This window comes from Eretmochelys imbricata, chromosome 7 (assembly GCF_965152235.1).
Source record: "Eretmochelys imbricata isolate rEreImb1 chromosome 7, rEreImb1.hap1, whole genome shotgun sequence".
Classification (NCBI taxonomy): Eukaryota; Metazoa; Chordata; order Testudines; family Cheloniidae; genus Eretmochelys; species Eretmochelys imbricata.
Window position 1 is genome coordinate 26,484,745 of NC_135578.1, and position 27,643 is coordinate 26,512,387.

The 27,643-nt window shown below is 36.7% G+C and overlaps 1 protein-coding gene across 1 annotated transcript in view; it reads left to right on the forward strand.

The window, feature by feature from the left end:
- Nucleotides 1-27,643, forward strand: part of ERC2 (ELKS/RAB6-interacting/CAST family member 2) — a 658,083-nt gene that overhangs the window by 452,216 nt on the left and 178,224 nt on the right. The window contains exon 18 of the mRNA XM_077822546.1: nt 8,248-8,383. Within this exon, the coding sequence (XP_077678672.1) occupies nt 8,248-8,383 (136 nt within the window). The remainder of the gene's footprint in view (nt 1-8,247; nt 8,384-27,643) is intronic.

Genomic DNA, 27,643 nt, shown 5'->3' on the forward strand with positions numbered 1-27,643 from the left:
ATTTCATCTAAAAAATTGAAAGGCTAGAGAGGAACTGCACAGGGACTTTTGTGGGGTGAGTCTTGATGTGTGACATTAGACTGAAGCTTCACATGCCACCAGCACCTGAAAATTATCCATGACAGAATAAAGATGCGTATAAATCTCATCCAGAAACTGGCAGGAATACTGGCATGCAAAACTTCTAGAGACCTCTTCGCTGGCCCCTGACTGCTCCACTATAGAATACTGCTCCCCCATCTGAACACATACATCACTTGTTAATCCTCAACGTAATACACTCATGCAGATCATTACGGGCACAGCAAAATCAACACCACACCACAACTGTGGCACACATCTATCCATCCCAAATTTGTTGTGACATGAGAATCCTTTGGGAGTGCCATTGTATTCGAGGGAATGAGGATCTTCCAGTACATGAAATAATATACTAAATAATATACTGAGATTTCCAATCCAAAAGACCCTTTTGGCTTGCAATGCAAGAGCTCAAAGACTTGAGCTCCTGCCAAAGGTCAGCGGTGAGCAAGGTGGAAGGACACTAACGTCCACAACAAGGACCCAACCAAAGAACCAAATGGCTTTTCACTTCCACTTTGAATCACATCCATGCACCTCAGATATGGCACCACATCCACACAGGGCAGATGTGCTGACCTCCTCCATAAATGGGGACTGAGGGTTTGTCTATGCAAACATTTAGTTCATGGCAAGCTGAAGTGTGAATCTACCCCACACGAGCCTGCCATGCTCCATCTGCTGCCTCCTGACACTCATTAATAGTTTGTTAATGTGCTTAAATCTAGGCCTCTTTGAAACAGGATTAGAGCTTGTTATCATTTGCCATTCTGTGTTGCACACTACAGGAAAGAAGCTGGCATAGGGAGTAATGGAGGAGGAAGGTGATGACAAGAAGCATGTAGTTCAGTCAGAAAAGACAAACCCCTTTATAGGGGCCAAATGTAAATTAGTTTATCATTTACTCTGCACTATGTTTGAAAACGATTTTTCATTGGAAGGGTGCACCATAACATCCAATCATACTAAATTGAATAATACACTGCTTACATTCAGTTGAACACCACATCAGACTGTTAGGCCAGAAAGAGACATTTCACAGTGTGCGCGCCCTTTTTCCATGCAGAAATGGTTATATACTTAAGATCTTCCCTACATGAACCCATGTAATTGAGTTGTTTTCATTTGGATTTGCACAATACTTCTAACATATGGACTGGCATACGATTATAAAAATAGAAGTGACTTCATCCAGATGCTGAGAGTATTTTAATAAATAATACAAAACTGTGGGTTTAAACCCATTTTGTTGTTTATATCTAAGAATCAGCTTCAAACTGATAAAAACTTTATGTATTTCCCCTCACCCCCCACCTCCAATAATCTGGCAGTACAACCTGGATGGAAATATCTCTGCTATTTCTTAGCTCTATGTTGCCTAACTGTTACTGATTATTTGTTGACACATACTGTTGTGTATTTCATAGCATCAACCTTTCCTTACGTGTAACAGTGTGATAAAAGACCGTGTTTAAACTAAATTACTAAATCTATTGTAGTGGGCCTGATGACCCAGTGGTGGTGGTTCTCACCATCGTCTGGTGTATTTCTTGCTCTTCAGTCCCAAATCAAATTGAATTGACTTAAATATGATTCTGCATCTTCGGCAGGAGGCAGCTGTGGCACGATATTGGTGGCCTCTTGCGGCTGGGAAGAAAGTGTTTCTCTGTTCGGAACCTTTACTCCTGTCAAATTGCAAGGACATGTCTAAAGGAGAGAGTGTCTATAATAATGCATCTGGGAGCTAGTCAGGGGTGCTCGAATAATTTGTATATGGGGGTCCTGACAGCCAATGAACCAAACTGTAAACCCTGATGGAAACCACTTCAAGCCAGCACCCCTAGTTCCAGCACCTATGGAGCTGGGTTTATGCTGTCCGAGAGGAGTGTTCCTCATCTGGGTATGAGATAAGATTCCCCCCTCTCAAAAAATTTACTCTACGTCTCTAATGAAGATACAAACAAAAGCCTCGAGCTCTCCAGTGCCCCAAAATCTCAGCTCCTGATTATTTGTCTCAGCCTGGGGGATTTCAGTTTATCATACTCCAGTTACTGGTTTGTGTAACTCAAAACGTGATTGAATTAACCAAAGGGTGATTTAAGCGGGAAACTTTTTGATTGTGTTGCTTAACTGAGCTGAGAAAATAAATTGCTGCGAAGAGGGTTGTGCTTTTTAATATATACAACAACATGGAATGCTGGCAAGCATACGCTTTTCTTGCAAATTCTATTTTCTGGTCTTAGAAGTTGAGTATAAAAGACACAGGTAGTTAATGGGCCTTGAGTCAGGTTACCTTATCTGTGTGTCTTCGTTAATCATCTAACTCCAACAATATAGCACAAGTTTAGTACTACTGTACAGTGCATCTGTCATTCCAAATTTTTTAGTTTTTTGGCTTTATCTTTGACTTTTTGTTTGTTTGTCTGCTGTTTTTATCCTTACAGTTCTGTTTTATCTTTATTTATTTTTCATTAATGGATACCATCCTGTCTTCGTCTTGAACTGTTTTCTGTATGCATATATCTTTGATTTCTTAAGTCTGTTTTGAAAATTACAGGAAGATGAACTAAATTCATAGTTAATTCTTAACACATTTAAGATAAGAAATAAACCAAATAGAGAAAACATACATGTTGTAGTACTGAAGCAGGCTACATCGAATCTACCAGTTTGCTAAAAAAGTGTTCACATTGGAGCTGAAGGTTTCAGAAAAGGAAATGAATAGGGAAATTGCACAGCACTCTTGTTGCTTTTAGTTCACTGAGTGCCTTGTTTTATTTCAGAGCTCTGTTCCCCATTTTGGTAAATATCACTGTTGTTAAGTTTGAAGCTGTTAAGCTCTCACCTTCCATTCTGAAGCTCCCTTGGTGAAAACCTAACATTCCTGTACCATTACTTCATCTGTATCAAGTTCTCTGATACCCTGGATAGCAATTTTGTTGGCTATCCTATAAAAGTGAAGGGTATTGAACTTCCCAATAACTGGCCTAAATTGAGCAGCATTTAGGTCATGATAGCTTCCGTTTCTATTTAATGCAATAAGTTACTCTTCCAACTGAGAGAGAGAGAGGCTGGAGGCTGGAAACATTGCAAAGCTGACTGAATGGTCGTAAAATATATTAATACATCTCCACAGACAGTTTCATCAACAACAGCAATAGTTTGTGCAGCGCAAAAAAAAAAAAAAAAAAGCTTTATTCTCCTGCAAGCATTGGTGAAAGCAGGGTCTTTGTCACAGATCATTTCTCCATCCACTGAAAAGATAAAGAAAACTAACAGCACAAACACAGAGTTCTTTCTTTCTCGATTAATCTCTAAAAATAAAAGTTCTCTTGTTTTTATTATTTTGCTTCCTAGATATTATCATGAAAACCCTTTGATAAAAGCGATTGTGTTGGAAATAATTATATAGAAGGACTTAAATCACTGAAAGTTCAAATACTAACCCATGTGTTTAGCTTTAGGGGAATTTCAGTTAGTTAAAAATGGTCACGAAACAGATGAAAATACTGTATTCTAAGAGGCCGATTATCCACTTGTTAGTAAGCAAATTTACATGTGCATATCTGTGTATGATATTTTGGTACATGCACATCTGCATTTTAAATTGAAAGATTCTAAGGTCTGTGCACCAGATCTTTCTGTAGGATTGCAGCTTTATTTGAAATGTACTTACTGGTGCAGGAAATGAGTCTTTGTCTCATTAAATTGGGTGCATGCTCAGCCAAATTGTGAGCTAGATTATAATCTTATGATCTGGCCTCACTAAAGGGTGATGCACAGTCCAGTGCCCCAGAAGCAGACTAGAGAATTAATCGGGAATCAGAGTCTCGATCCTCCCCTGCTCGCTCCTTATTCTGGAGAGAAGTTATTTTAGCTCTTTTTGTAGAGCAGCTTCTTCCCCTATTGTGGTCCCAGCTAACTTTTCTGGCTGGCTAGTGGCAGGTGGGGAGAGGGCAGAGGAGGGGGAAGGGTCCGACTCCTCCACCCCTTCCTCACCACTTGCTCACAGCAAGGAGTGTCAGGCAAATAGCTCTTGTTCTCTCTCTCTCTCTCTCTCTCTCCACTGCAGCTGGAATCACAATCTCACCTGTTATGAGTGGGAGGTAGGAGGGTGCCTTTTACCCTATTCCTTATCTGGAGAGCAGAGTAAGGGTTGTGTCAATCTTGCCCACTGAGGGTGACCTCACTCTGTGAGTAGTCCTGCTAATGTGAGTAGCACCACTGAGTGAAAGTAGAGTGGCAGAATCTGGCTCTTAGTGAGAAAGGATTATACAGAAGCTAGTCCTCACTGCAATTAAAAACACGCAGCTGGCTCATGCCAGCTGGCTCAGGCTTGCAGGGCCCAGGCTAAAAGGCTGTTTAATTGTGATATAGACATTTGGGCTCAGGCTGCAGCCCAAGCTTTGCGAACCTTCTACTTTCCAGGGTCCAGGGTCCCAGGTCCCAAGCTCCATCCACAGTTAAACACCCACTTAGGCTGAGCTCTATGAGCCTGAGTCAATTGGCATGGATTTTAACTGCAGTGGAGACACGCCAGATGAGGTCTCAATCCAGCAAAGAGTGTGATTAGTCTGATTAATGTCATTGGGATTAATGTGCTTAAAGTTGCATACCTGCTTAAGCACTTCGTTGAATAGGGACCGGAGTGTACAAGAGAGAGCATTCCCGAGACTTCTAGCAATATAGTTTAAGATTATATTTCTTTTTTCTTTAAAAAATAAACAAATATACAAAATAACCACAATCTAGCAGAGTCTCTCAAAATCTTTCTCAAGAAATGGTTAGCTGTGCATTTTAAGTACCCAGTAGTCAAGAATGTCAGTGGGGTTTCCACTTGCAACCTTAGCTCTATTTTGTATATGCATATTAAGATGCGATCTTTACTGTGAGCTCTGAGATTACGAATGCTATGCAAATATACTGACCTTTACTGCTAAACATCCACCACCCATTTGGCTGGTTATATGTTGCCTCTTATCATAACCCTATACAGCAAGCTGTCCAGAGCATGGATCGTCTTTGATTTGTTTGTATTGTGCCTAGTTCAGTTGGGCCCTAATCCCTGATTGGGGGATGTTGGCACTACTGCAATGCAAATAATAATAATCACATGATCAAAAACTCTTTCTTAAATAATACGTTATAACTTTCATACATATTTTTCTACAGCCTTTGTAAAGTGCCTCTTTCACACAGTGAATGAGGCAGAGCTCTGCATATCAGCTTTGCATACTTACTTTTATATGAAGTTCATCAGTTCTCTTATTGCCATATGCTATGTAGTAGTCAGTAACAGAAGGTGCTACATTGTCTAAAATTCTAGAAACATTTGTATGTTGTATTGTATAATCTGAGAAACAGCATGTGATACTGTAATATTGCCACCTAACTTCCCATCTTCCCTCCATCTCATGCATGATCAGGACATGTATGAGAATGAAGGCAGATACAGGGATGGATTTAAGTGGCAGGCTGTAATTTTATTAACTTAACACTGGGGAGGTGTGCTGTATGTCCCACATCTCTCATGTACCAGGCACTGAAGTGATTTCAGTGCAGGGGTTATAGGACTCCCACCATATGACCCATAACTTAGAGTAGACCATTCTCAGTCTAATTCTAGAATTCAGCTCACTTCAAATCCTCTCACCCTCCCTCCTGCAAAGGGGTAGAAGGAAGGTACAAAAGGAGTCTGTGAAGACTTCAGGCTCTCTCTTTCCACAGACACAAGGTCTACCAGTAAAACCCAGGTCTCTGTTATCTTCAGAAGCTGGCCCTTTCTGCTTTTGTCGGCACTGGATACCAGTCTCTCCACTCTGCACTCTAACCAAAACCAATCACCAAGGAACAAACTATTATATGTTGGCATCCATTATTACATGGAAAGGGAGAAACCCTGAGTAATTGAAGATCTGTAACGGATAAAGTTCCAGTTTCTTACTCTGCCATCTTAACTTCTAATTGATGTAATATAGAGCATTTATACAGTCTCACACTGGTAATATATCTAAAAAATACATTGTGTGAAAGAATATTGCATTACCAAGGATTTATCGGGAGGTCTTCCCCAGTGCTGGAAGGGAAAAAAGGGAACATGTCAAAAAAGGAAGGAAATCAATATCATGCTCTGAGTCCTGTTTCAGTCATTGTTAGTTTCTTGTACATCCCTGCCCTTGCCTTCAACAGTATTTAAGAGATAGTCATGTAATCTGGTTGCTGCTGCTTGACCCAGAATATATGAGATTGCCCAACAAAAGTGACCTTGGGCATGATTTGCCCTGCACCTTGTGTAGTCCCTTATGCCAGTGCAAAGTAAAAGTAAAATGCTGTCAAATCATGATGTTAGCGTTTTACACTCATTTTTCACTGTTGCAAATGACTAGGTAAGGTGCTGAGAGCAACACAGAATCAGGCCCTTTTTAGTTTTGCTTGGTGGAAAAATAGAGGTTTCAGCTCCCTTGTCTACCAGATTTATTTTCAGAATAGCAAAGCCCTTCTTCAACCTGTGTGGCTGGACTGAGATGTGGGGAAAATTCATTTAATTTTATAGTACTTGCAATAATTAGAGTTCTATATCTCTGATCAGACAGCATTGTTCCCTGAAACTTTTTAAGGCTTTTCCTAGTAGAAATACATTAGGCTATTTTCAAGTAGTGTTGGTTTTTAATTTAACTGCTTTTATAAATTCTTACTCTTACATAGTTACTGGTGATTTTTCCATTAATAATAATAGACTATCTGTTGTATAATGGTGCTGTACCTACAAATTTGTTCTATGCCATTCTTTTCTAATTTTTTTTTAAAAAAAGCATAATGACACTGCTGTTTCCTTAAGATTCACAGGAAAGTTTGTAGTGTAAATAATAAATGGCAGGACCCATTGTGGGAAGTAAGTGGCACTGTCAGTAGAAAACAATTAAAATTATAAAACATGGCCCAATCGTTGCAGCATCCTAATATCTGTGCAGCAAATGTACATTGTAACTAGACCTTTTCTTAAAGTGTCCACTGCAGAAGCAACTGGGGAATTTCCTTATAGACACTGGAAAATATCCCCTTCATTTGGCAAAAAAGGATTAGCCTGTAGATCTGATTAGGAATTTGCACATGACTTTATTATTATATAGATAAAAAGAAGCAAATTCCTCAGAATCAAAAGAAAGTCAAAGAAAATAATATCTAGGAACCCAAGCAGGTAGAAAACACAGCTCTAAGAATTTTTTCAGAGTTTGACATGGCAGTTGCTGACGATGTAGGATAAATGGCAAAAAAGTGTTTTACCCCATTATCTAGGGAAATATTCTAAGTACAAGAAGCAGGAGAATTCTGAATATTTTAATAAATAGGATTCCTAGTGAAATATGAGTCAACTTTGAAACAATTGAATAATATAATTTTTAGCTTAAGTTGAGCTCAGTCTTAACAAAATGTTTAATTCTGAGAAAATATTTCTAATTTCATGAAATGCTAGCCAGGAATGATTTATTTACTTAATTCCTTTGTAGAAATCAGAATTATGTCATTTAAAAACATAAGGCTCCTCTGGTTTTTATCTTTTCCCCCCAAAAGCCATCCATAAATGAACTGTAAAAATATGAATGTGCAGCATACTTCAGCAAACAGCACAGCTGGAACATTCAGTATACTTTACCTATTATTTCCCTGTATCTTAATAATTAAATATTACTGCAAGGCCCAATCCTGTAATCCTTATTCAGGCAAAACTGTCTGAGAAGTCAGTGCCTGTGTGAAGACTGCAGGATCTGGTCCGTTGTCAGAAACTATTCTTTTTGAAGCAGGCAGCTTCATAACAAACACCTTCAGCCAAACATACAACAAACTCTTCAAAAAAAATTCTCTACTATGTCATGTATGACAGCAATATCATGAGATTATACGTCTATTTTAGCATAAAGAGTGTTTGGAATATGTCTTGTGAGAAGGTTTCAAAGATGAAAATAATCTGTGGGCCAGAATATTTGTTTTATCATTGGAAATTTCATTTCATCTAGACCATTTTGATATATCATTTTAAAAACAGGATAAAATGTTATGTTTTAAACGTGACATCTGGTGATAAATCATGTTCACAAGTTTAAATTGGAGCAAGAGATACGTGATTGTAGCCATCAGAATTAACGGACATATGCATACAATTCTTAGACACACGAAAGATCAAAACAAGAAAGTGGCCAATCTGAAGCACAATCAACAAATGGAAAAAAAGAAGAATGCGCAGTTGCTGGAAGAAGTTCGTAGGCGAGAAGACAATATGACAGACAACTCTCAGCACTTGCAGGTGAGCTGATTTCTTAATTCATAATTGTATACTGGTTTACTAATTACACTTTAAAATTGCCAGAAAAAGTATTTTTCCAATTTATGTGTTGTTTCAAAGATGCATAATGGGTCTGAACCTGCAACACAGTGATCACTCAACTCCCATCAGAGGAGGCATTCATAACCTCACAAGATTAGGTCCAATATGTGCTAGAAGGGGATCTTCCATGCAATGCAGAATAAGAAGACTCTGAATGAGAATTTGCTAAATACATTAAGTATTAATCATAGGTATGAAATGCTGACAACTCGATTTGAATTGAGAATTTTAAATCTGTATAGTATAGCCATACATTTCTCTCTTACATTTATTTCACTTGCACTCCTTGGAGCAAATTCTGCACCCATTTATACCTATGTGACCCGACTTATGTATGAGTAATTTGAAGGAATGCTGAGTGGAATCTATTGGTCTTCTCTTCACTGTAACATCATTTTCCCTTAGTGTAAAGGAAAGAAGGATATTCCATTTCCATTTCCTGACTTATCTCAAAATGAAAGGAATGTGAACGTATTTTTTTGTTTTGTGTGTTTTTCCCTGTAAAATAATTATAGGTTAAGCATTATATTATTCTTACACACACACACACACATATATATATATATATAACATTCAAAGATTTAAAAACAAGTATCACAAGGAAAAAGCAGAGCCTTCATGAACCAACAGATCCTCATTTTTAAAGACAGGTTTTTACCTTGGTTTCAGAAGAGTTTATACAGTTAATGGATCATCAAAATTCAAAGAGAAAGATTCTGCAAGATAATCAGCTGATACAATTCAGTGATACAATGGGTACAGACGAAGTAATATTGTAGCAGAGACTAACACATCATTTTGATACCTGCATTCAGTTATTATTTAGCCTTCTCTGACAATTGACTAAAAATAACCTCTGATCAAAAGTATCTAATATTACAAAATTCTGTGAACCACATGGGGATACCTGGAATCAGTGTGTATAGGTAAAGTTTAAGTTACAGTACTCCAGGTGCTTGTTTGCTTGATCTGGTGGTATAGTGGCTCCCTGAATGGTTTCTAATAGATGAAATTTGGCCTGCATGTGCTGTGTTCTGTATTGTGTTTCCAAGTATGTCTGTGTGCAATATGGAGAATTTAACACCACTATTTGCTACCTAGTGTAGGCTCTACAACTGCTAGATATGTCAGAATCAGATATAGGAGATTATATATCATCCAAGTTCTTGGAAATTTTATAAATTGCAGTGTTGTATACTGCACTGTACTATACTATCTGGGGTTTTAAAAAAAAGAAATCATGAAGTTTATGTAGGTTTACCACGGACCATGTAATTTATAAGGATAAAATTAGATTTCTATAGTACAGAATTACCATTTAGAACACTGAATTAGTTTTTATAAATTAATTTATCCCAGTAAACAGAATCTGATTTAATAGCCTGAGAGCGCTTTATTTTTGCCATTGATAATTCAGAAGGCTGTTGTGGTGGAAACATTCACTAAAAGATAGTTTCAGAACTCTCTTTCTAAGTCTTTGATGTGGTGGTACCCTCAGAGAAAACCATGTGGAACTTTCATATCTCTCTCATTTTATCTTCTTATATATAATTATAATGTGCCCATCAAATAGTACCAGAGTGATACCTTGGCTGAATTTTCAAAGAATAAGCTGTGCCTCGGATATATCCCTCTTCTGCAACTCAGTTGCTATCAAACATTTGCCAGTAATTAATTATGAAAATGTTAAATAATTAAGAACAATTATTTTAATATTAATATTCTTTATATTCATTACATTAATTTTTCATTTAAAATGTATATTTTAGAAGTCTACATGAGGCAGAAATAAATGTCCGCTATAATGTGTTTAATTCCTGTATAATAGAACAAACTTACCTTGAGAAGGAATGCACCATATGTGGTTATCTTTATCAGGAAATTAAAAGATGTGGTGTTTCCGTCCTGGGTGTGTTTACAACTTTTGGATACTTGTTTCTGTAAACAGCAATATACCCAGTAATAGTATATGTGGCATATTGTAGGTAAAAAGAGAGGGAAGTCTGATACAATTGTTCAGAAAAACTGAATGACCTCTTCCTAAATGGAAAGTGCTTTAACTTTCTCTAACATGAGGGCCTTATTCACATGGGACTGTGACCCACAGGTTAAAGAGGCATTAAAAGATCTGACAAAACAAAAAAAGAGGTTAATCTCTCTCAGACCCGGCTTTCGCACTGGTCCTTGAAAGTTACCTCACTGTTGGTAGCTTGATTTCTGAACCACTAGGTGCCTTCTGACATCACTGAAAGTTGAAGGTTCCGAGCATCTTGAAGGAGACGCTCAACACTTTGCAAGATATAATGTAATGTGAGTAAAAGCCAGTGATACCAAATCTTTATTTATAACTTGGGAATTGACATTATAGGGCATCTTGATCAGAGTAGTATCCATCGTGTAGAGTTAGACTCTGCATGGCCCTAAATGCACATGTGAAGGGTCAGGGTACAATGAGCTTCCATCTCCCTTTGGGCAGTTGCAATTCCTGCTTTCAGGAGGAGTGCTGGATTGTTCCTTCTCTACTCCCTTGGAAGTGAAAAGGAGGTGGGGCCATGGCTTTGCCCCTTCCCACCACAAAGCACCAGCCAGCAGATCTAGCTGACTGCACAGGGCTTACTGATATCCTGAACCACACAAAGGCCTTAGAAGCAGGTCCACAACCTCTATGTGCTTGAAACTCTGGGACAGACTCTGCTGCAGAATGCTTATGAGTGCTTTCTCTGGGGAGAGGCAGCTCAACACTGCTCCTTACTATGGCACAATCTAACCCATAAGTAAGGTGATCAGGGTCAGTCCTAGTGTTGTCCTGTTCCAATGAAATCCAAGTTTTATCCTGGTTTTACTATTAGCTGACTGGCTATCTGGATAACTTTTCCTCACTCCTTGCTCTCACTTCTTTCTCTCCACTCCCTGTTGATGTCTGTTGTGCTTTCACTGGACTAGATGTGTTCTCTCTCTGCTGTCCGCTCCCTCAGTGAATTAGACTGTCTCTCATTCCATTGATTAGGGGTGCAAAGCAGGTTGGATTAAAGGGCAAGTGTTCAAAAGCAGGTAAGTGAGGAATAGAGAGTTCATAGAAACCAATGTCAAATGTAAAAGAAATCTTTGAAATGTGAAATGGAGATCTTTTGGAAATACAAATGGCTATGTTTATAGAAAAGACTAGACTGACCCAGAGCGCTTGCACTAACTCAGAGGTGATTTTGATTGACATCTGAGGCATCTGACTGAAGGGGACTTGGACTTAAAACTTTAGCACCTCATCATATTAAATAATTTAATTTATTTGGCATAATATAAATACTCCTGCAAACTTAGTTACGAAGAATCTGGCTGGAGGGATGCAATACAGCTGCTTTCTGCAGGTCTTTGAGCTTTTGACTACATTTGTGAGCATACTGAATTTCTACTGTGTTCGGCTTTTGCTTTCTAATATCTGTGTTCTAAATGATACATATTGTAAATAAATTAGATTATAATGAGGTAACTTGTGTCTACTCATTTTCTCTCCCAATGAGGAATTAGCCCACTGCTGGAATATGGATATTTGTTATCAGTTGGAAGGTATGATAATATTTTATATCAGTAGATAGAATTTGAACCTGTGTGGCTTCTGCTTAAATCCTTTTTAGTGAAATGGGCACATAGTGAATTCATAGATGTGATTTTAGTGTTGTCCCAACGAACAACCAGATAAAGTGGAAAACATAGTTAATCTTTATATTAAGGTTTCATTTATAAATAGTATATAAATAGTTAATAAATTATTTGTGGATGTTTTAATACATGGTGAATTAATTCTTATACATTACTATAGATTACAATAGCTCAATATGTTGCTTTATTCATGTGGCTTATATCCCTCTGTAATACCTTCTACTGGATGTGCTTATAGCACATATTACTCATGTCTGTATATGCTTATAACATCTGTTAAATTATTAACCTTTTATAAACCATTTAAAAATGCAACCTTAATGTAAAGAGTGACCTAAAATTCTTTGACCAAGTATAATAGATTCTTGATAATATGTGAGGCCATAGCCAGCTGGCTGTGGCTTCAAGGGTCTAATATGTCAGTTCAGGACACATCCTGTGCTGGAGCACAGTGTAGCTCTGGCCAGATCCCCTTTCTCCCCAGGTAGGGCTCCTACACTGGGAGCTGGGAAGGAGTTGGTGTGGGAGACCATAGAGCTGGCTCTAGGCTACTTGGAGATTCCCCTAGGACAGTGGTTCTCAAGCAGGGGCATATGTACCCCTGGGGGTAGCAGATGTCTTCCAGGGGGTACATCAGCTCATCTTGATATTTGCCTAGTTTTACAACAGGCACATAGAAACCACTAGCGAAATCAGTATAAACTAAAATTTCATACAGATAATGACTTGTTTATACTGCCCACTGAAATGTAAGTATTCAGTTGATTTATTTTATAATTATATGGTAAAAATGAGAAAGAAAGAAAGTTTTCAGTAATAGTTTGTTGTGACACTTTTGTATTTTTATATCTGGTTTTGTAAGCAAGTAGTTTTTAAGTGAGGTATAACTTGGGGTTACGCAAGACAAATCAGACTCCTGAAAGGGGTACAGTAGTCTGGAAAGGTTGAGAGCCACTGCCCTAGGGAAAACCCAAGGAAATAAGTTAGCTGGATTTCCATCTAGTTTACACAGCTGAGAAGGTCCCTAAGACTGCAACTGCTTACTTGCTATGTGACAGGTTTCAAGAAATTCAGAAGTCAGTAGTTTCTGTGAAACCTCAGCCTCACAACAACATCAGTTTCTTCCTGAAATTTAGAGGTCTCATGGCATCCTGTGAGTATACGATACTCTTCACTTGGCTCAGGGTGAGGCACCTTCAAAGCTGGTTAAGAATTGAGTATCTTTCTTGGCTTGACAATCTCCAGCCTTTAGTGATCATGTCTCAGAAGATTCTAGACCCCTATTGTGGTGGACAATGCCCAAGGACGTCTGCTGGGGGAATTCATTTCAATCTCCCTTAGCTGTTGGCTTAAATTGTGATTGATGTTTCAGGCATAACTTTAGGGTCATATTTGGATTGCTATAAAATTTAGGGGCCTTCAGAAATATGAAGAGGCCTGACTTCAGAATAATGTCTTGGAAATTAAGGTTACTTATATAGTTTTCAGAGCTTTCCTTTCACAAATCAAGGGCAGACCAGTGCGAATCCTGAGGCACACCGTGTAGACACTGGCGTATATTACTGAAATAGTAAGAGAGGGAGGAGCTGCCCATGTCCATTTTGTCAAGAAGCTGTGTGACTTTGAAAATGGTGTATCAAGCATCCCCTCTCTTCCCTGGCTCTTCATCTGTCTTGCAAGCAGATGACTTGAGCAGAAATTATAGTGATCAACATGGATAGTCTCTCAAACTCTTCGTGGTGACTTCAGTCTTTTCATGGATGACGAACTTCTTAAATACTTTTCTTTACGGCAAGTGGGAACAAGAAATATACTTGTTTGGGTCTACAGAATAACAGGGATGCTGGTTTTCTGACTAATATAGGAAGTTGTAGAGATTCCTTCCTCTATCATTGTTGTTATGATATTGATAAACGGGAAAAGAACTGTGCTGGAGTTGGGGGTGTAGCTCTGTATATTTCTTTTTATTGAACATTGGTTGCATGAGGGATCATACCATTGCTTTTTGAAGGGTCGTGACATCAATGCCAAAAGTGCATAGGTCCCTAGGAAAACTTGAAAGTGGTTATACTGGTAATCTGTGTGAAGGACTGCAGCTATTACTGTTGGTAAGTACCCTCTCTTTCTCTTTAAAAAAAACACCACACAGTAGTTCCTGCTACATTTTAAACTTTATTTTAGAGTAAATTATGCAGTTTATTGTGGATATGGGATCAACAGATGGCTATCAATACACAGCTTTTTCAATCGTGAAATTAAGCGTTCAAAGAAGGAAGATTTTTACTCCCCTGACTATAAAGCCAAAGATCTGTTTACATTTTGAAGACAAAATATTATCAAAACATGTATAGATATCTGAGATCATTATATCTGTTTATGATTTTTTTAATTCGCAGTTGAGAGGTTTGTTTAATTTGAGTATTTCAGTTTTTTCCCTGGCCCTCAAAAATCTTTGGTTCAGTGTTAAAGTTTTTTGCAGCTTTCCACAGAACTTCTCAAATCTATGTTTTCTGGTGTGGATTCCAAGCTGTAAAAAGTTTGAAAAAACCTCAACTATTTATCTTTCTGTAGTTCTCCTTTCTCTTTTATTACAGGGCAAGCTTTCATGCTATATTGTCTAGATATCAGAATAACTCGCCAACATGTGTTATGACTTGTTACTTTCAGCAAACTAATTTGCTTGCTAATAAATATTGAGTTCCCAATCCTCTCAATAAGAATAAAATTAAGTTTGTAAGGCAACATCCAGTTAAGAATGCTTACAGACCATCTCCTGTTTTGATATACTAATTATTTATTTTTGTAAAAATATGTTGATTGATTTTTTTAAAATAGGAAAATACCTTTGCTTGCCAGAAGGAGGCTTAGCATGTCTTGATGTGACTTGTATAGAGGAAGATGGCAAAATATTATCTCCCATCCTGTGTGATTCCAAAATTTCCTCTTATTGATAACTTGCCGTTCAAGTAAACAGCACTGTTTTCCAATAAGTGGATGACTGATTTTGTAGGTGTCAGTTTTCTCTCTCTCTATCCTCTAAAGAGGAAGAAGTAAATGGCAGGAATTGGGGGAGTGGAGAAAACTGGCTAAGAATATAGATTAAAATACTCCCATAATCACATGTGTTTATAAAAACTTATAGACTAAAACAATGTAAAGGTATCTCAGACATAAAGAAAATCTAAGGTCAAGTCTTACTTCAACCAGTTCCATAATTGCTTGAATACTGCTAATGAAGGGACTGGACATAGCCATTACCTCACTGCAGCATGGCCTACGCACTCCCTCAGAAGCATGAGCCACCAACAATCTCAAATCACAGCAGAGTGTCTGGAAACCAAATACTTTAGTCTGAAACTAAATACTTTTAAAAGAACTCTAAAGTATCCAGTGGACCTCACAAACTGTACGGTGATTATAATTTTATTTGAAGAGTATCTCATGTGCTCCAACCACAATACATTAAACAATGAAAATTTGCACATAATACTACACAAATTGTTCTTATCAAATACAAAGTAAATTATCAGAATAACTTTCATAGGAAACATTTCTACTTGTGCCTGATTTACATCTCATAAATGTAGAATTCCCACTATAAAATTTGATCAAAAACATGACATATTATATTCATGCTGAGCACAATAACTCAGTTGTGTGTGTGTGTGTATTTATCTAAACAGCAACACACATACATGTCCCAAGGTAGATTTTTGGGCCAGCAGGAAGAGAGAAGTAAAAAATGTTCATTGCCTATTTTGTTCTGATCTGCTCAACTTCAAAATCTGTTTCTGTCATTTTCCCCTGAGATTTATTTTATGAAATTTTTTTGCCTCCTTTGTAAATTTAAACAAATAAGTTAATAATAATTCTCCTGAAAGCAGGTTGAGTAGAAGAGAGCAGAGGACCATATCATGAAGAGAGATTTTTCTTTGCAGAGATTTCCTTTTCTTTAAGAGCAAAATCCAGGTTAATCTGGAATATTGTAATCTGGGATTTCAGTTTATCAACAGTACTATTCCTTTAAATAAATTGTTCTCCGCTATTTGCAGGCTAGCAAAATGGTTCTAGGTTTGTAGAAGTATGATTCTCGGCATGCGAAAGTCTGTAGACACCCATTCAATTAAATTAGGTCCCAAGTGATTTAACTCAGCACTAAACTGTTTTGTGCTCTACAATTCCATTTTCTCTAGGACCCCAACAATCCTTCAATCTTATTTACCAGTTTGTTGACACATTGGTATAATTTCTACCACCCTAACAGCATTAGAAATAGAAGATATATTGAAGACAGAATGTGTTGTCACATCTCATTTCTCTAGTCTTCTTAAATTAAAATATAACCAAAACCTAACCAAGTGGTATACCTGATGTACATTTATTATGATATGCTGTAGAAGGAATTTTCTTTCTGACATGTCAAAAACAGTGATATTAAAATGTTAATAAAAAGAGAAGATTTGAAGATGAGATGAAGTATCACAAACAAATACAACAGTGTAATCTATTTAGAGATAAAAGAAGCAGTGTGACTGCATTACACAAACAGATGTCAGTATGCATTTCTGAATTTTCAAACAAGGTAGGATGAAATCCCATCCATAAAATTACAGCTTTGTAGTGATTAATAAATTTATTTGAGTATAAGCTTTTGTGAGCTACAGCTCACTTCATACTGAAACACATACTGCTCCCATTTTCAGGACTCTCAAAATCATAAGTTATTGTATTCAAATTTAATTTTAATTTAGAGACAAGGTAGTTGAGGCAATCTTTTATTGGACCAACTCTGTTGGTGGAAGGGACAAGCTTTTAAGCTTCACAGAGCTTTTCCTTGGGTCTGGAGAAGATAACCAGAGTGTCACAGTTAAAACAAGGTGGGATAGGCTGTTAAGCATAAGTGGTTCACACATGCTGTAGCGAGACCACTTAGAATAAACTCTGCAATTAAGGGTTAGCATAATTCACCCCTCTACTGGGAACTAAAAGCATGGACTTAACAGAGACACTGGTTTTATGGCTCATCACAACAATTTGTAACACACCCTACTGCTTGCTAACCCTTAATTGCTCATTTCATGCTAATACATCCCTTACAGCATGTGTGAACCCCTTATGCTTAACAATCCATACCACCTTGCATTTAGCTTGGACACTCTGGTTACCTCCTCCAAACCTAACAAAGAACTCTGTGAGGCTTGAAAGCTTGTCTCTCCACCAACTGAAGCGGATTCAATTCAATATTACCTCACCCATCTTATGTCTCAAATATCCTGGGACCAACATAGCTACAATGACACTGCAAACAAAAAAGTTTTTAACTCATGCATTTATCTGAAATTGGGTCTCTATCCATCTCAGAAAGAAGATGTAGTATCTTGAAGGTTTTAATAATTCTGGTTATTTTGTGTAAATACAATTTTGGGCTTTCAGCCATTGGCTTTCATTGTGTGGGAAGAGGGAGCTGAGGTTAGGATTTTGCCTTTCAGGATACAATTCCTCCCTGATCTTCCCTCATTGTGAAAAGGGGAAATGCATAGTGTGTTATACCTTTGGTTGTTTCAGCCCTTCTCTACAGCTGCCTAGCTACACAAAGATGCGGTGGCGAAGGGGAAGGGATTGAGAAGAGGATTAGCCCACATTCTTCTCTCCCTTCCCACTGAATTTTAAGTGATGCATACCCGGGGGGAATGAGGGGGGCACAAGTGCACTAGACCTTGGACTTTATGTAAGTGGTGGAGGAAAGGCTGTTTGTGCCTTCCCCTCGGCATAAAAGCCATGGACAATCTGGCCTATTGTCTGGAGAGCTTCTAACTCAGTTGCTGACAGCATAGGTTAAAAAGCTACTCACATTTTGGAAGATGGCAGAATTTAGGTTCATCACTATATATATAAAAAGGTTGTTTTCCTTTCTTCACTCATGAATTAATACAAAAATTAGAGAGCTGTGGTAAAGATCTGAAGGCAGAATTTGAGAATGTGTCAGGTTTCAAATATATCTGCGTTAGAGTTAGAAAAGAGGCCTCTCTTTAAAGCTTCTGAAAATCTGTTTTGGAAAAATGTGGGGGTAATAAGTTCATTGATTATTATTAAAACGCGTGACAGTTTTGCTACCCTGAACCAGGTACCTGTGCTACCTGAACATATCTGTGGTTAAAGCTGCAGTTTAAGACAAGATTATAGATCCTGAGGCTCATTACTATACCTGGGGCTTTAGCGCTCTAATGTAGTAGCCTAGCCTCCACAGAAGAATTTTCAGCACAAGCTTCTTTTCTGATGTTCACACTAAATTTTCATTACTTAAATTGGATACATTTTTCCAGGTCTTGGCAAATACTTTTTGGATAAACAAGCCAATTTCAAGTCCAAATGGGCAATCTTTGTAATTTTTGGCTTTCTCCATATACTGTCTATTGAGTTAATGAACTAACATATGAAGAAATGTAAAAGCCAATATTTTATGCCAGTTTTCTGTAATACATCTGCAAAATTCTTTTCAATTTATTGCCTGAAAACTGAAGTATGTTCTTGTATGCTTCCGTTTTCAAATTATAGGTTCCTTAGGGATTGTAAAGTTTCTTCTTTTCCAGTGGTTAAGCTGAAGTGTGATCAGTTTAAAAAAAATAAGGAGCATATATGTATTGAATATTTTTACCCTTTATAAAACAAGAGGTATGAAAAGAAAGAGCCTAGCATGGTAGATTACACAACTGTGCACATCAGTGATTTGTTCCTGGGCATTTGTTCCTTTGCCATTTCTCTGCTTCTCTAATTATAGTTGAATTTTGCCAGGATAGGAAGTGTAACTAATAACTTCAACCTCAAAAATGTCCAGGCCTCAGCAAAATGTATAGTTTATTATGAATTTCACACAGTTCACTGAGGGATTTTTCCTTCAAATATCTCTGGGGGAAAAGCAGTTGCATTTTTGAAAGCATTCATCTTGTATGCATACCTATAATATGCACATATTTATAATATATATTTTATTTGTTTTTTAAATTGAGGAAATTGCCTCCACTATGATGTATTGTTTTTGTTTTGATGTTGAGACTTTGTACTGAGATTTATGATGGGAGTCATAGAAAAGCTGAATCTGCTTCTGATGATTTATTGCAATAAGTTTAAAAAATAGCATACTTACAAAATCAGAATAATCAAAATAAATACATTTTAAGACACAGATAGCTTACATACATTTGAATATTAATTCAGATTGTTAACATGAATGAACACTTAGGCATTTTCTTTTCTTGGCCAGTGGAGATTCCATAAGTTCTGGATAAATTCCATATGTGTTGCTGAAATGTGTGTTGAACTTCAGCCAATGTTTTAAGATTATGCTGAAGAGAATTTTTCTAAAAGGTTTCAGATGAAGAAAAGTTCTAACTATTTGAGAATCTACAGAGGGCAGAAAGGTTGATTGGTAGGTCTGAGGATCAATACCAGAAGTGTTTTTCTTCTTTTGGGATTTGCTTTGACATTTGTTTTCATTGCACAGTGTAATTCCCAGAAGCCAAAACGACTTTTATTATAAAAGGTCCCTATAGACAATCTATGAAAATCGTATTTGAAGATCAGTTTCGAGTAGACTTGTAGTCTCTTAAAATCCTTCTTTCTTTGTAGTAATTGATAGACTGACAGAAGTGACAGTGTTCTGTACAGTGTATTTTTAACTGACCATTTACAAAAATATGTAATATCTTGTAACTACAATTGTTTTTTCATTTCATATCTTTTTTTTCTTCACCAACAGTTATTTACATATACATATTCAATAACTTGATTTTATTCTTAAAAACATGTTAATCTCATTCAGGATTTGTGACTTAAGCCAGGAGTACTACAGAACATTATTAATACTTCACTATAACAACCATGGTAATATTATTTGCACTTCTGGAGCATCTTTCATCTAAAAGTCTGAATGTAGATTTCCCTGTCTTAGCAGTGCATCAGAAATAATGATTTTTCTTATTTATTAATTTATTTGTTTGGCAAGCATATATTTCCCCATATATTGGCCACCGTCAGAAGACAGGATACTGGGCTAGATGGACCTTTGGTCTGAACCAGTATGGCCATTCTTATGTTCTTATGAGCTATGATTTTAGGTGGGATTGCCCAAAGAAACACAGCGGAAATAGACCTAAAACCTGGATCTCCTGACTTTTAGGACTTAAATCCATTAAGCAATACAGTAAGATTTCCTGATATCACAAACTAGGTTTTACTCATATATTCCAGTTACAGTTACTTTAAAGTCTATGAAAAATTATTTGAAAATATTTGCATGTTTCATTAAACAACATTTCTAATGACTATTTCTAATAAGGGTACAGTTTATAGAACATATGCTTTAATAAATGTTTTGAAAGATGTATGTAATATATATTAATGGGCACTTTAAGAAAAATAGTTCTCGGGGAAAAAAACCCTAAAACAATAAGAAACAGGGAAAATTTAATGTGATACACCTTTTCCCCCCCTCCCTGAGTATTTATGTAATAACTCACACATGTGGGACTCCTGTAATCTCCAGGGGGAAATCACATTCAGTGTGTATCAAAAGAAATAGTTCGGTTAAACCAGCTCTCCCTACCAGCAATAATTACCACAGGTTTACAGTGAGATATAGTTGCAAAAGGTTAGTCAGTAGGGCATCTGCGAATCAAGTCATATGTCAACTCTACATCAATAACCTCATTATAATAGATGTTAGTATTTCAGCACATCACAGTCCAGTGTAGCAAAACACACATTGCTAGCTTTTTAATGTTAATTTTGACTTATAGTTTGTCCAGTATCTTGCTGTTATATATTTAAACATGGTAGATTATATAAATTATAATCAATGACAAAGACAATAATTTAGACTGAAATTCTGCAAACAAAACTGCAATAAAATAAAATAGGTCTGAACCTATTTTTGTAGTTGTCCTTCATTTAACACAAATTTGGGAAGTTTTACTGTGTAATGTAAAGACAGCTTCATGATGTAGATTATCCTATTTACCTGGTTTATCAGAAACGATGCTTATGCTGAACTTCTTTTTGCAAGCAAACCCGTTTTCTTTTATTTGCTGACATAATTTTTCAGGTGCTATAAATATAACTATTATATAATATAATTAGCTATATACAGCAAGAATTTAATGGAAAATACTTTGCTTCACTTTCATTCAGATAACAATGTTTTTCTACTGTCTAAAAATAAGTGACTAGATTGAGAGGTTGTCTGAAGAAAATAGAAGGCTTTGAAAAAACTTTGAGTAAAACAGGCCATATGAGGGTGAAATACCTAATGTCATAATTTCCTTTTGTTTTGTGTTCACGTGTGTGTAGCATATGCTAACCCAGTGTGGCTATTTGTCCCCCTCTAGTGGCTAGACCATGCATAAAGATTTATGTGTCTGGTACTGCCTCCAAGCTAAGGCACCTGGTCCATTAGCTTGGAGAAAGAAAGGTTACTTAGCTGAAATGGGAATTCTTTGAGTAGATTATCAGTAGCACAGATCCACACCATCTGCACTCCATCCCAATTGTTTTGCAGTGTTCACTGATTTCTGAAAGAGTGGGAAGGTGTGAGGGTATGGGGAGGCTGTGCCTCCTACAACATCCCATAGCTTGAGTTGAAGTCCCTATCTCTCCCAGTGATCAAAGCTTTCCGGAGTGTTGCGAGCTTTGGTGCAACATCAGTTACATTCTAAGAATGGGATGGATGTCTATTGACAATCTACTTAAATAACTTCAGTTACTGATGATTAACCTTTCTATCTGGTTTGCTACTGTGATTGGTAGGTAGGTTATGCAAGGTCATAGCTGGTATAATAATTTATTCAATGAATAAGAAAGTCTAAATTACCATTATGGAAAGAAGACAAATTCATTAAAAAAAAATCCAAAGTAGAATTTTATGGCAAAAATAGAGTTGGTAACATATAATGGACAGATGTGAAGCTGATATGTAATATTGTTATGAATGCAGAGATATAACTGTTTTATGAACCCTATAAGGGACCTGGTCAGGAATGGGAATTATGGTGTATTTGATTATTAGACTTTCCTGTATGACTGTACTGATCTAATGTGATAAGGGGCTGCATAAAGAGCAAACAGGAATACATGAAAGTAACTGTTAGGGAGGAAGGGAGAGAGTGGAATGAGTAGAGGAATGTTAGGGAAGACATTAGGGCTCCTAACTGGATCTGGAAAACATTGTATGCTGTATTCAACCTTCACCGGGAAAAAGACCCCCTGAGTAGAAATATATGGGAGCAGATCCTCAAGTGGGTAAATTGTAATATTCCCATTGTATTAAATGAATACATTAATTTTAATTGAAAACAATGGAATTATGACAATTTACATCAGCTGAGGATTTGCCGCCAGGGTCTGTGGTTGTGGCCACTGGCGGAGAGAACAGGCAATTTAAAAAGAGATGAACCAGTTTAAAAAGTTTACCCTGTATATAACTAGTCTGTAGCAATGTTAACTTTTTAAAAATCTTAAACTATATAGAATGTTGCTGAATGGATTCACATATTAAATGGCATTTTGGGGAATCCAGCATACAGAGGAAAGGGCCCACTTGGGATCCCTTATCAAGTTCCAATGAATTTAATAAAAATTTATCTCGATGTTAAATTAAACATCGGAAATCAAAAGCCAGTCCCAGAGAAATAAAATGAATTGTAACAACTGAAAAAGCAACTTTCAGTTGTAAAATTACTGTTTTATATGAACATGGGGGGCAAAGAATTTACACACAGTAGCCTGCTTTTATTATGATTATTTTTAGCTGTGAAGTAATTCCCACTGGATGGGGTAAAGGTTTACTTAATTAATATGTAAAGATTTCAGTGTATCCTTAGTTAGATTAAATGTCATCACAGTTAAAATCCTTGTTAACTTTTCAAATAAAAGAAACATAAAATTGTACACTTGGAATTTTTCCATTAATGTGCTATGTTCCTCTGATATAGATTTGCATACGATTTTAAACTTTGAATTCCTCAAGATGGTCCTGTTTTTAAAACTGTGAATGAATTTGTCTCCATTTTTCTTTGAAGGATAGTTAAAGGTTTTATTGTACTGCATTCTTAGAAATAATTTTTTTAGTTTTTCCTCTCTGTGTCTATGAGGGTATTCTACGGACATGCCTGCACTAACTGGAAATATTGTAAAGATTGCATTTGTTCCTTGGTTTAGCTAACATTTATTTAATAATACTTCAGAATAGCAACAGCTTAGTGAAAGGTATTTTACACTCATTCTTTAGCCATGTAGCGGTGTCATACTGGCTGGAAATTCATTCCCAGAGAGTAGTTATCAGTGGTTCACAGTCACGCTGGAAGGGCATAATGAGTGGGATCTCTCAGGGATTGGTTCTGGGTCCGGTTCTGTTCAATATCTTCACCATATAGATAATGGCATAGAGAGTACACTTATAAAGTTTGTGGACGATACCAAGCTGGGAGGGGTTGCAAGTGCCTTGGAGGACAGGATTAAAATTCAAAATGATCTGGACAAACTGGAAAAATGGTCTGAAGTAAATAGGATGAAATTCAATAAGGACAAATGCAAAGTACTCCACTTAGGAAGGAACAATCAGTTGCACACATACAAAATGGGAAATGTCTGCCTAGGAAGGAGTACTCACACCTTATTCTTGGTGCAATGGGCATAAACAGGGGTGTCCTCTCCCAATGAAAATATGCCAATGAGCAAGTAAACATGGAAAGAAGCCTGAACACCCAGGAGGAGGTGTGAGCTGTTCTGCTTTATTCTTGTAATTGTGCCTTAGAATAAAGTCATACAACAAGTTAATTAAAGAAAAAGTTCTTAAAATGGACAAAAACACTTATATTCTCTATATTTTCTAGTAAGTAAGTTTAGGCCAATCAATGTTTTCATTGAAATGGTTTGAATATTGGATGTATAACTGCCTGGCTTTAAATGTATGCTTGTTCTAGATTTTGAATGCAGAAGGTTGATTTGGAGAAGATATTGACATAATTGCTGCCTCTCTTTAATGAGGTTTCTTAGATTTTTGAAAATGCTTCCATTGTCAAAGTTCATATATAGGTGCAGGTTTGCCCTCTCCATGCCCAGATGGTTGAGGTATATAGTGTTGATTTTAGTGCATTAAATTACTGGTGTGCTGTCAAAGTCAATTATACTTGTTGAAAATGAAGCACACAGCTTCCCTGTATCATTACAGCAGATTTGTTTTTGTTTTGGTTGCACTTCTTCCTTGTGAAAGGAACCTTATGAGAAATTAGCAAACCGCAGTTTCTAAAATGCTCACAGTTGAACAATATTCTTAAATGTTTGCTGAATACCTGAACCTTATCATAAAGGTCCCAATTTTTAAATGAAATGCTCTTCTCTTAACCTGATTTAGTGATGGGTTTACACATTTACTCATCTTACAGACATTTTTTTCTTGCTCCTATTACAGGCTTAAAACTATAACTACCCTGTGGTTTTGGGCACATGTATAAAATTTCCCTTCACAGGTAAACCACATGTGCACTGTGAACATCTGTCTTCTAACCCAAATATATTGTTGTTACAAGCAAAAACCTATCTATCTCTTCTAGCCATGTTCTGAATGGTCTGGGTTTTTTGTATATCCTCTATGATGATGGCTTCTGTTACGTTTATTGTTCCCCAAACTAGTTTTTAAGTAATAAAACAACTGTGCCAAATCTTTCGTTTGAATAACAGGCACAATGTAACAATAGCATTTGTGTTTTTAAGGAAAACTTAGTAAATGTGAAATACATTTTAAATGAACCAATATTAAAAAGGATTAGGCTTGAATGTCTCTTTCCAATTATTAGAATGCCACAATACATTTTATTATTTTTACTGTAAGTTGAGATGCTTACGATTGGGTGAACATTTATAGGTAAAAGAAAATCACCAGCAGTTTGAGTATGAGGACTTGAAAGAAATTTAGTCAGTCTAGTGCCTATATTCTGAATATGTGCACTTTTACGTACTCAGGTATATTTTTTACAGTCCATATTTACCTCTTGTATGAATCATGTAGGTGTATTTTCAATACAAAAACAATTGGGGGTTTGAAAGCATTGTTAATTTGTTATTTTCTCTGGAATGAATGCTCTCCTTCTGTTTTATTATTTGAAGTATGAACAAATAGAGAAGGTGAAGAATCCTAGAATCATACAAATGTAGGACTGGAAGGGTCCTCGAGAAGACATCAAAGTCAGACCCCTCCATAAAGGCAGGACCAGGTAAACCTAGACAATCCCTAACTGGTTTTTGTCCAAGTTGTTCTTAAAAACCTCCAATGATGAGCATTTCACGACCTGCCTTGGAAACCTATTCCTGAGCTTAACTACCCTTACAGTTAGCAAGTTTTTCCTAATAGTTAACCTAAATCTCCCTGCTGCAGATTAAGCCCATTAATTCTTGTTCTACCTTCAATGGACACAAAGAACAATTGATTGAGGTCCTCTTTGTAACTGCCTTTAACATATATAAAGACTATTATTAGATCCCCTTCAGTTGTCTTTTCTCAAGGCTAAACATGGCCAGTTTTTTTTAACCTTTCCTCATAGGTCAGGTTTTCTAAACCTTTTATCATTGGACTTTCTCCAATTTGTCGACATATTTCCTGATATTACTACAGACTTGGTCACAGTACTGCAGCTGAGGCCTCACCAGTGCTGAGTACAGTGGGACTCTGTTATACAAATGCCATCCTATTAATACACCCCAGAATGATGTTAGCCTTTTTCACAACTGCGTTGCATTGTTGACTCCTTTTCATAGGTCCAGATTCCAAGGCCAAAAGGAACCATCATGATCATCACATCTGATCTCCTATGTATAACACAGGCAATAGAATTCCCCAAAATTATTGCTAAAGCATATATTTTATGAAAACATCCAATCTTGATTTAAAAATTCAGCAATGGGAGAATCACTGTAACCCTTGGTAAATTGTTTCAATGCTTGATCACTCTCACTGTTTAAAATGTACATTTTATTTCCATTCTCAATTTGTCTATCTTCAGCTTTGAGCCATTAGATTGTTTTATACCTTTTTCAGTTAAATTGAAGAGCTCATCATTAAATGTTTGTTCCCCATATACATGCTTAAAGACTGTAATCAAGTCACCCTCTTAATTTCCTCTGAGTTAAACTTAAATAGATTGAGCCCCATAAGTCCATCAGTATAAGGCATGTTTTCTAATTCTTTAATCAGGTTTGGGGTGCTTTTTTGGGGAGGGTGGAGTACCTGTTGATGAACATTCATACAAGGCTGAAAAATTAAATAAGGACCTATTTTTTTTCTCTTTGTGCCCCCACCCCATATACGCCTTTTGACATAAAGTATGAATTTGCTTTTTCAAATGTTGCTTACAAAAGTGTATGCATATTTCAAACTAGATTGCCCTATTGCAAATGTTGGTTGAAGGTGCCTCCAGATACAGTTTGTCTCTCTGATAATATGCTACAGCTATTTATGTAACTTTAATCATTATTACCAGGAATAAAAGTGAAATGTGTTTCTGTGTTGCACTCCCAAATGCCTAACTATTCACTATAAACCCAATACTACAAGATGCAGAGTGTCTCACGAAAGGTACCGAATGCCTTCAGTGACCCTGAACTCAGTGGAAGGTGAGGATGCTCAGCACTTTACAGCACTGGGCCTTAATACTTTTGGAGAAAGGGAGGAGACTGCACACAGAAATGGAGGATGGATTTGAGTAACATTTTATCAAACTATGATAATGAAGCTCAAACTTGGTATGCCAAACAGCTTACAAACTTTTTGGCAAACCTGAGCTGATTTATAGTTGTAGGAGGAACTTGGTGGGTTTGCACGGTTTTGACCCCAAACCTGTAAAAATATGTTGACTTTGGCCAAATTTCATTTAGAGCTTTTGGCTTCCATTGAGCCCAAAAGTCAAAGCAACATTTGGGATGTGAGCCAAAGCCAAAGAACAGGTTTGAATGAACCCCTGCAAAGCATAACATCCAAGTTTTACATAGCTCTAATTATGATAATAGTTTCCCTCTTTCTTTTTTTCTTTTCATTTTTCCATGGCTGAGATCTGTGTTTCTAATTGTGAGGGTATAGGGATGTATATACTCAGTAAAATCATTTTTTGCATGGGTAACTGGGCTACAAAAGTAAAAGCTCTTCAGTTTTGTCTGTATTTGCTTTTACCTTAATTATTTCAATTGCATAGCACATTTTCAAACATGTCAAATATCTACCTGTATTTCTGAATTTCAGACAAAAGCCATAAGATGTGCGTATCTTTTGCAATATTTTTTTCTGGTATCTCTCGCAAGGTTAAACGTAACCCTCTTGATATAGCTTTAGAATAAGAAATGATGTAACTGACACATCTAAATAGAAATAGACTGCTAGACTGAACTTCTAACACTTGTTAATAAGTCTCTCTCAAATTCTGGTTATGTATTTTCTGTTGAGACATAGTCATGGCTGTATAGCTAAGGATACAAGCTACT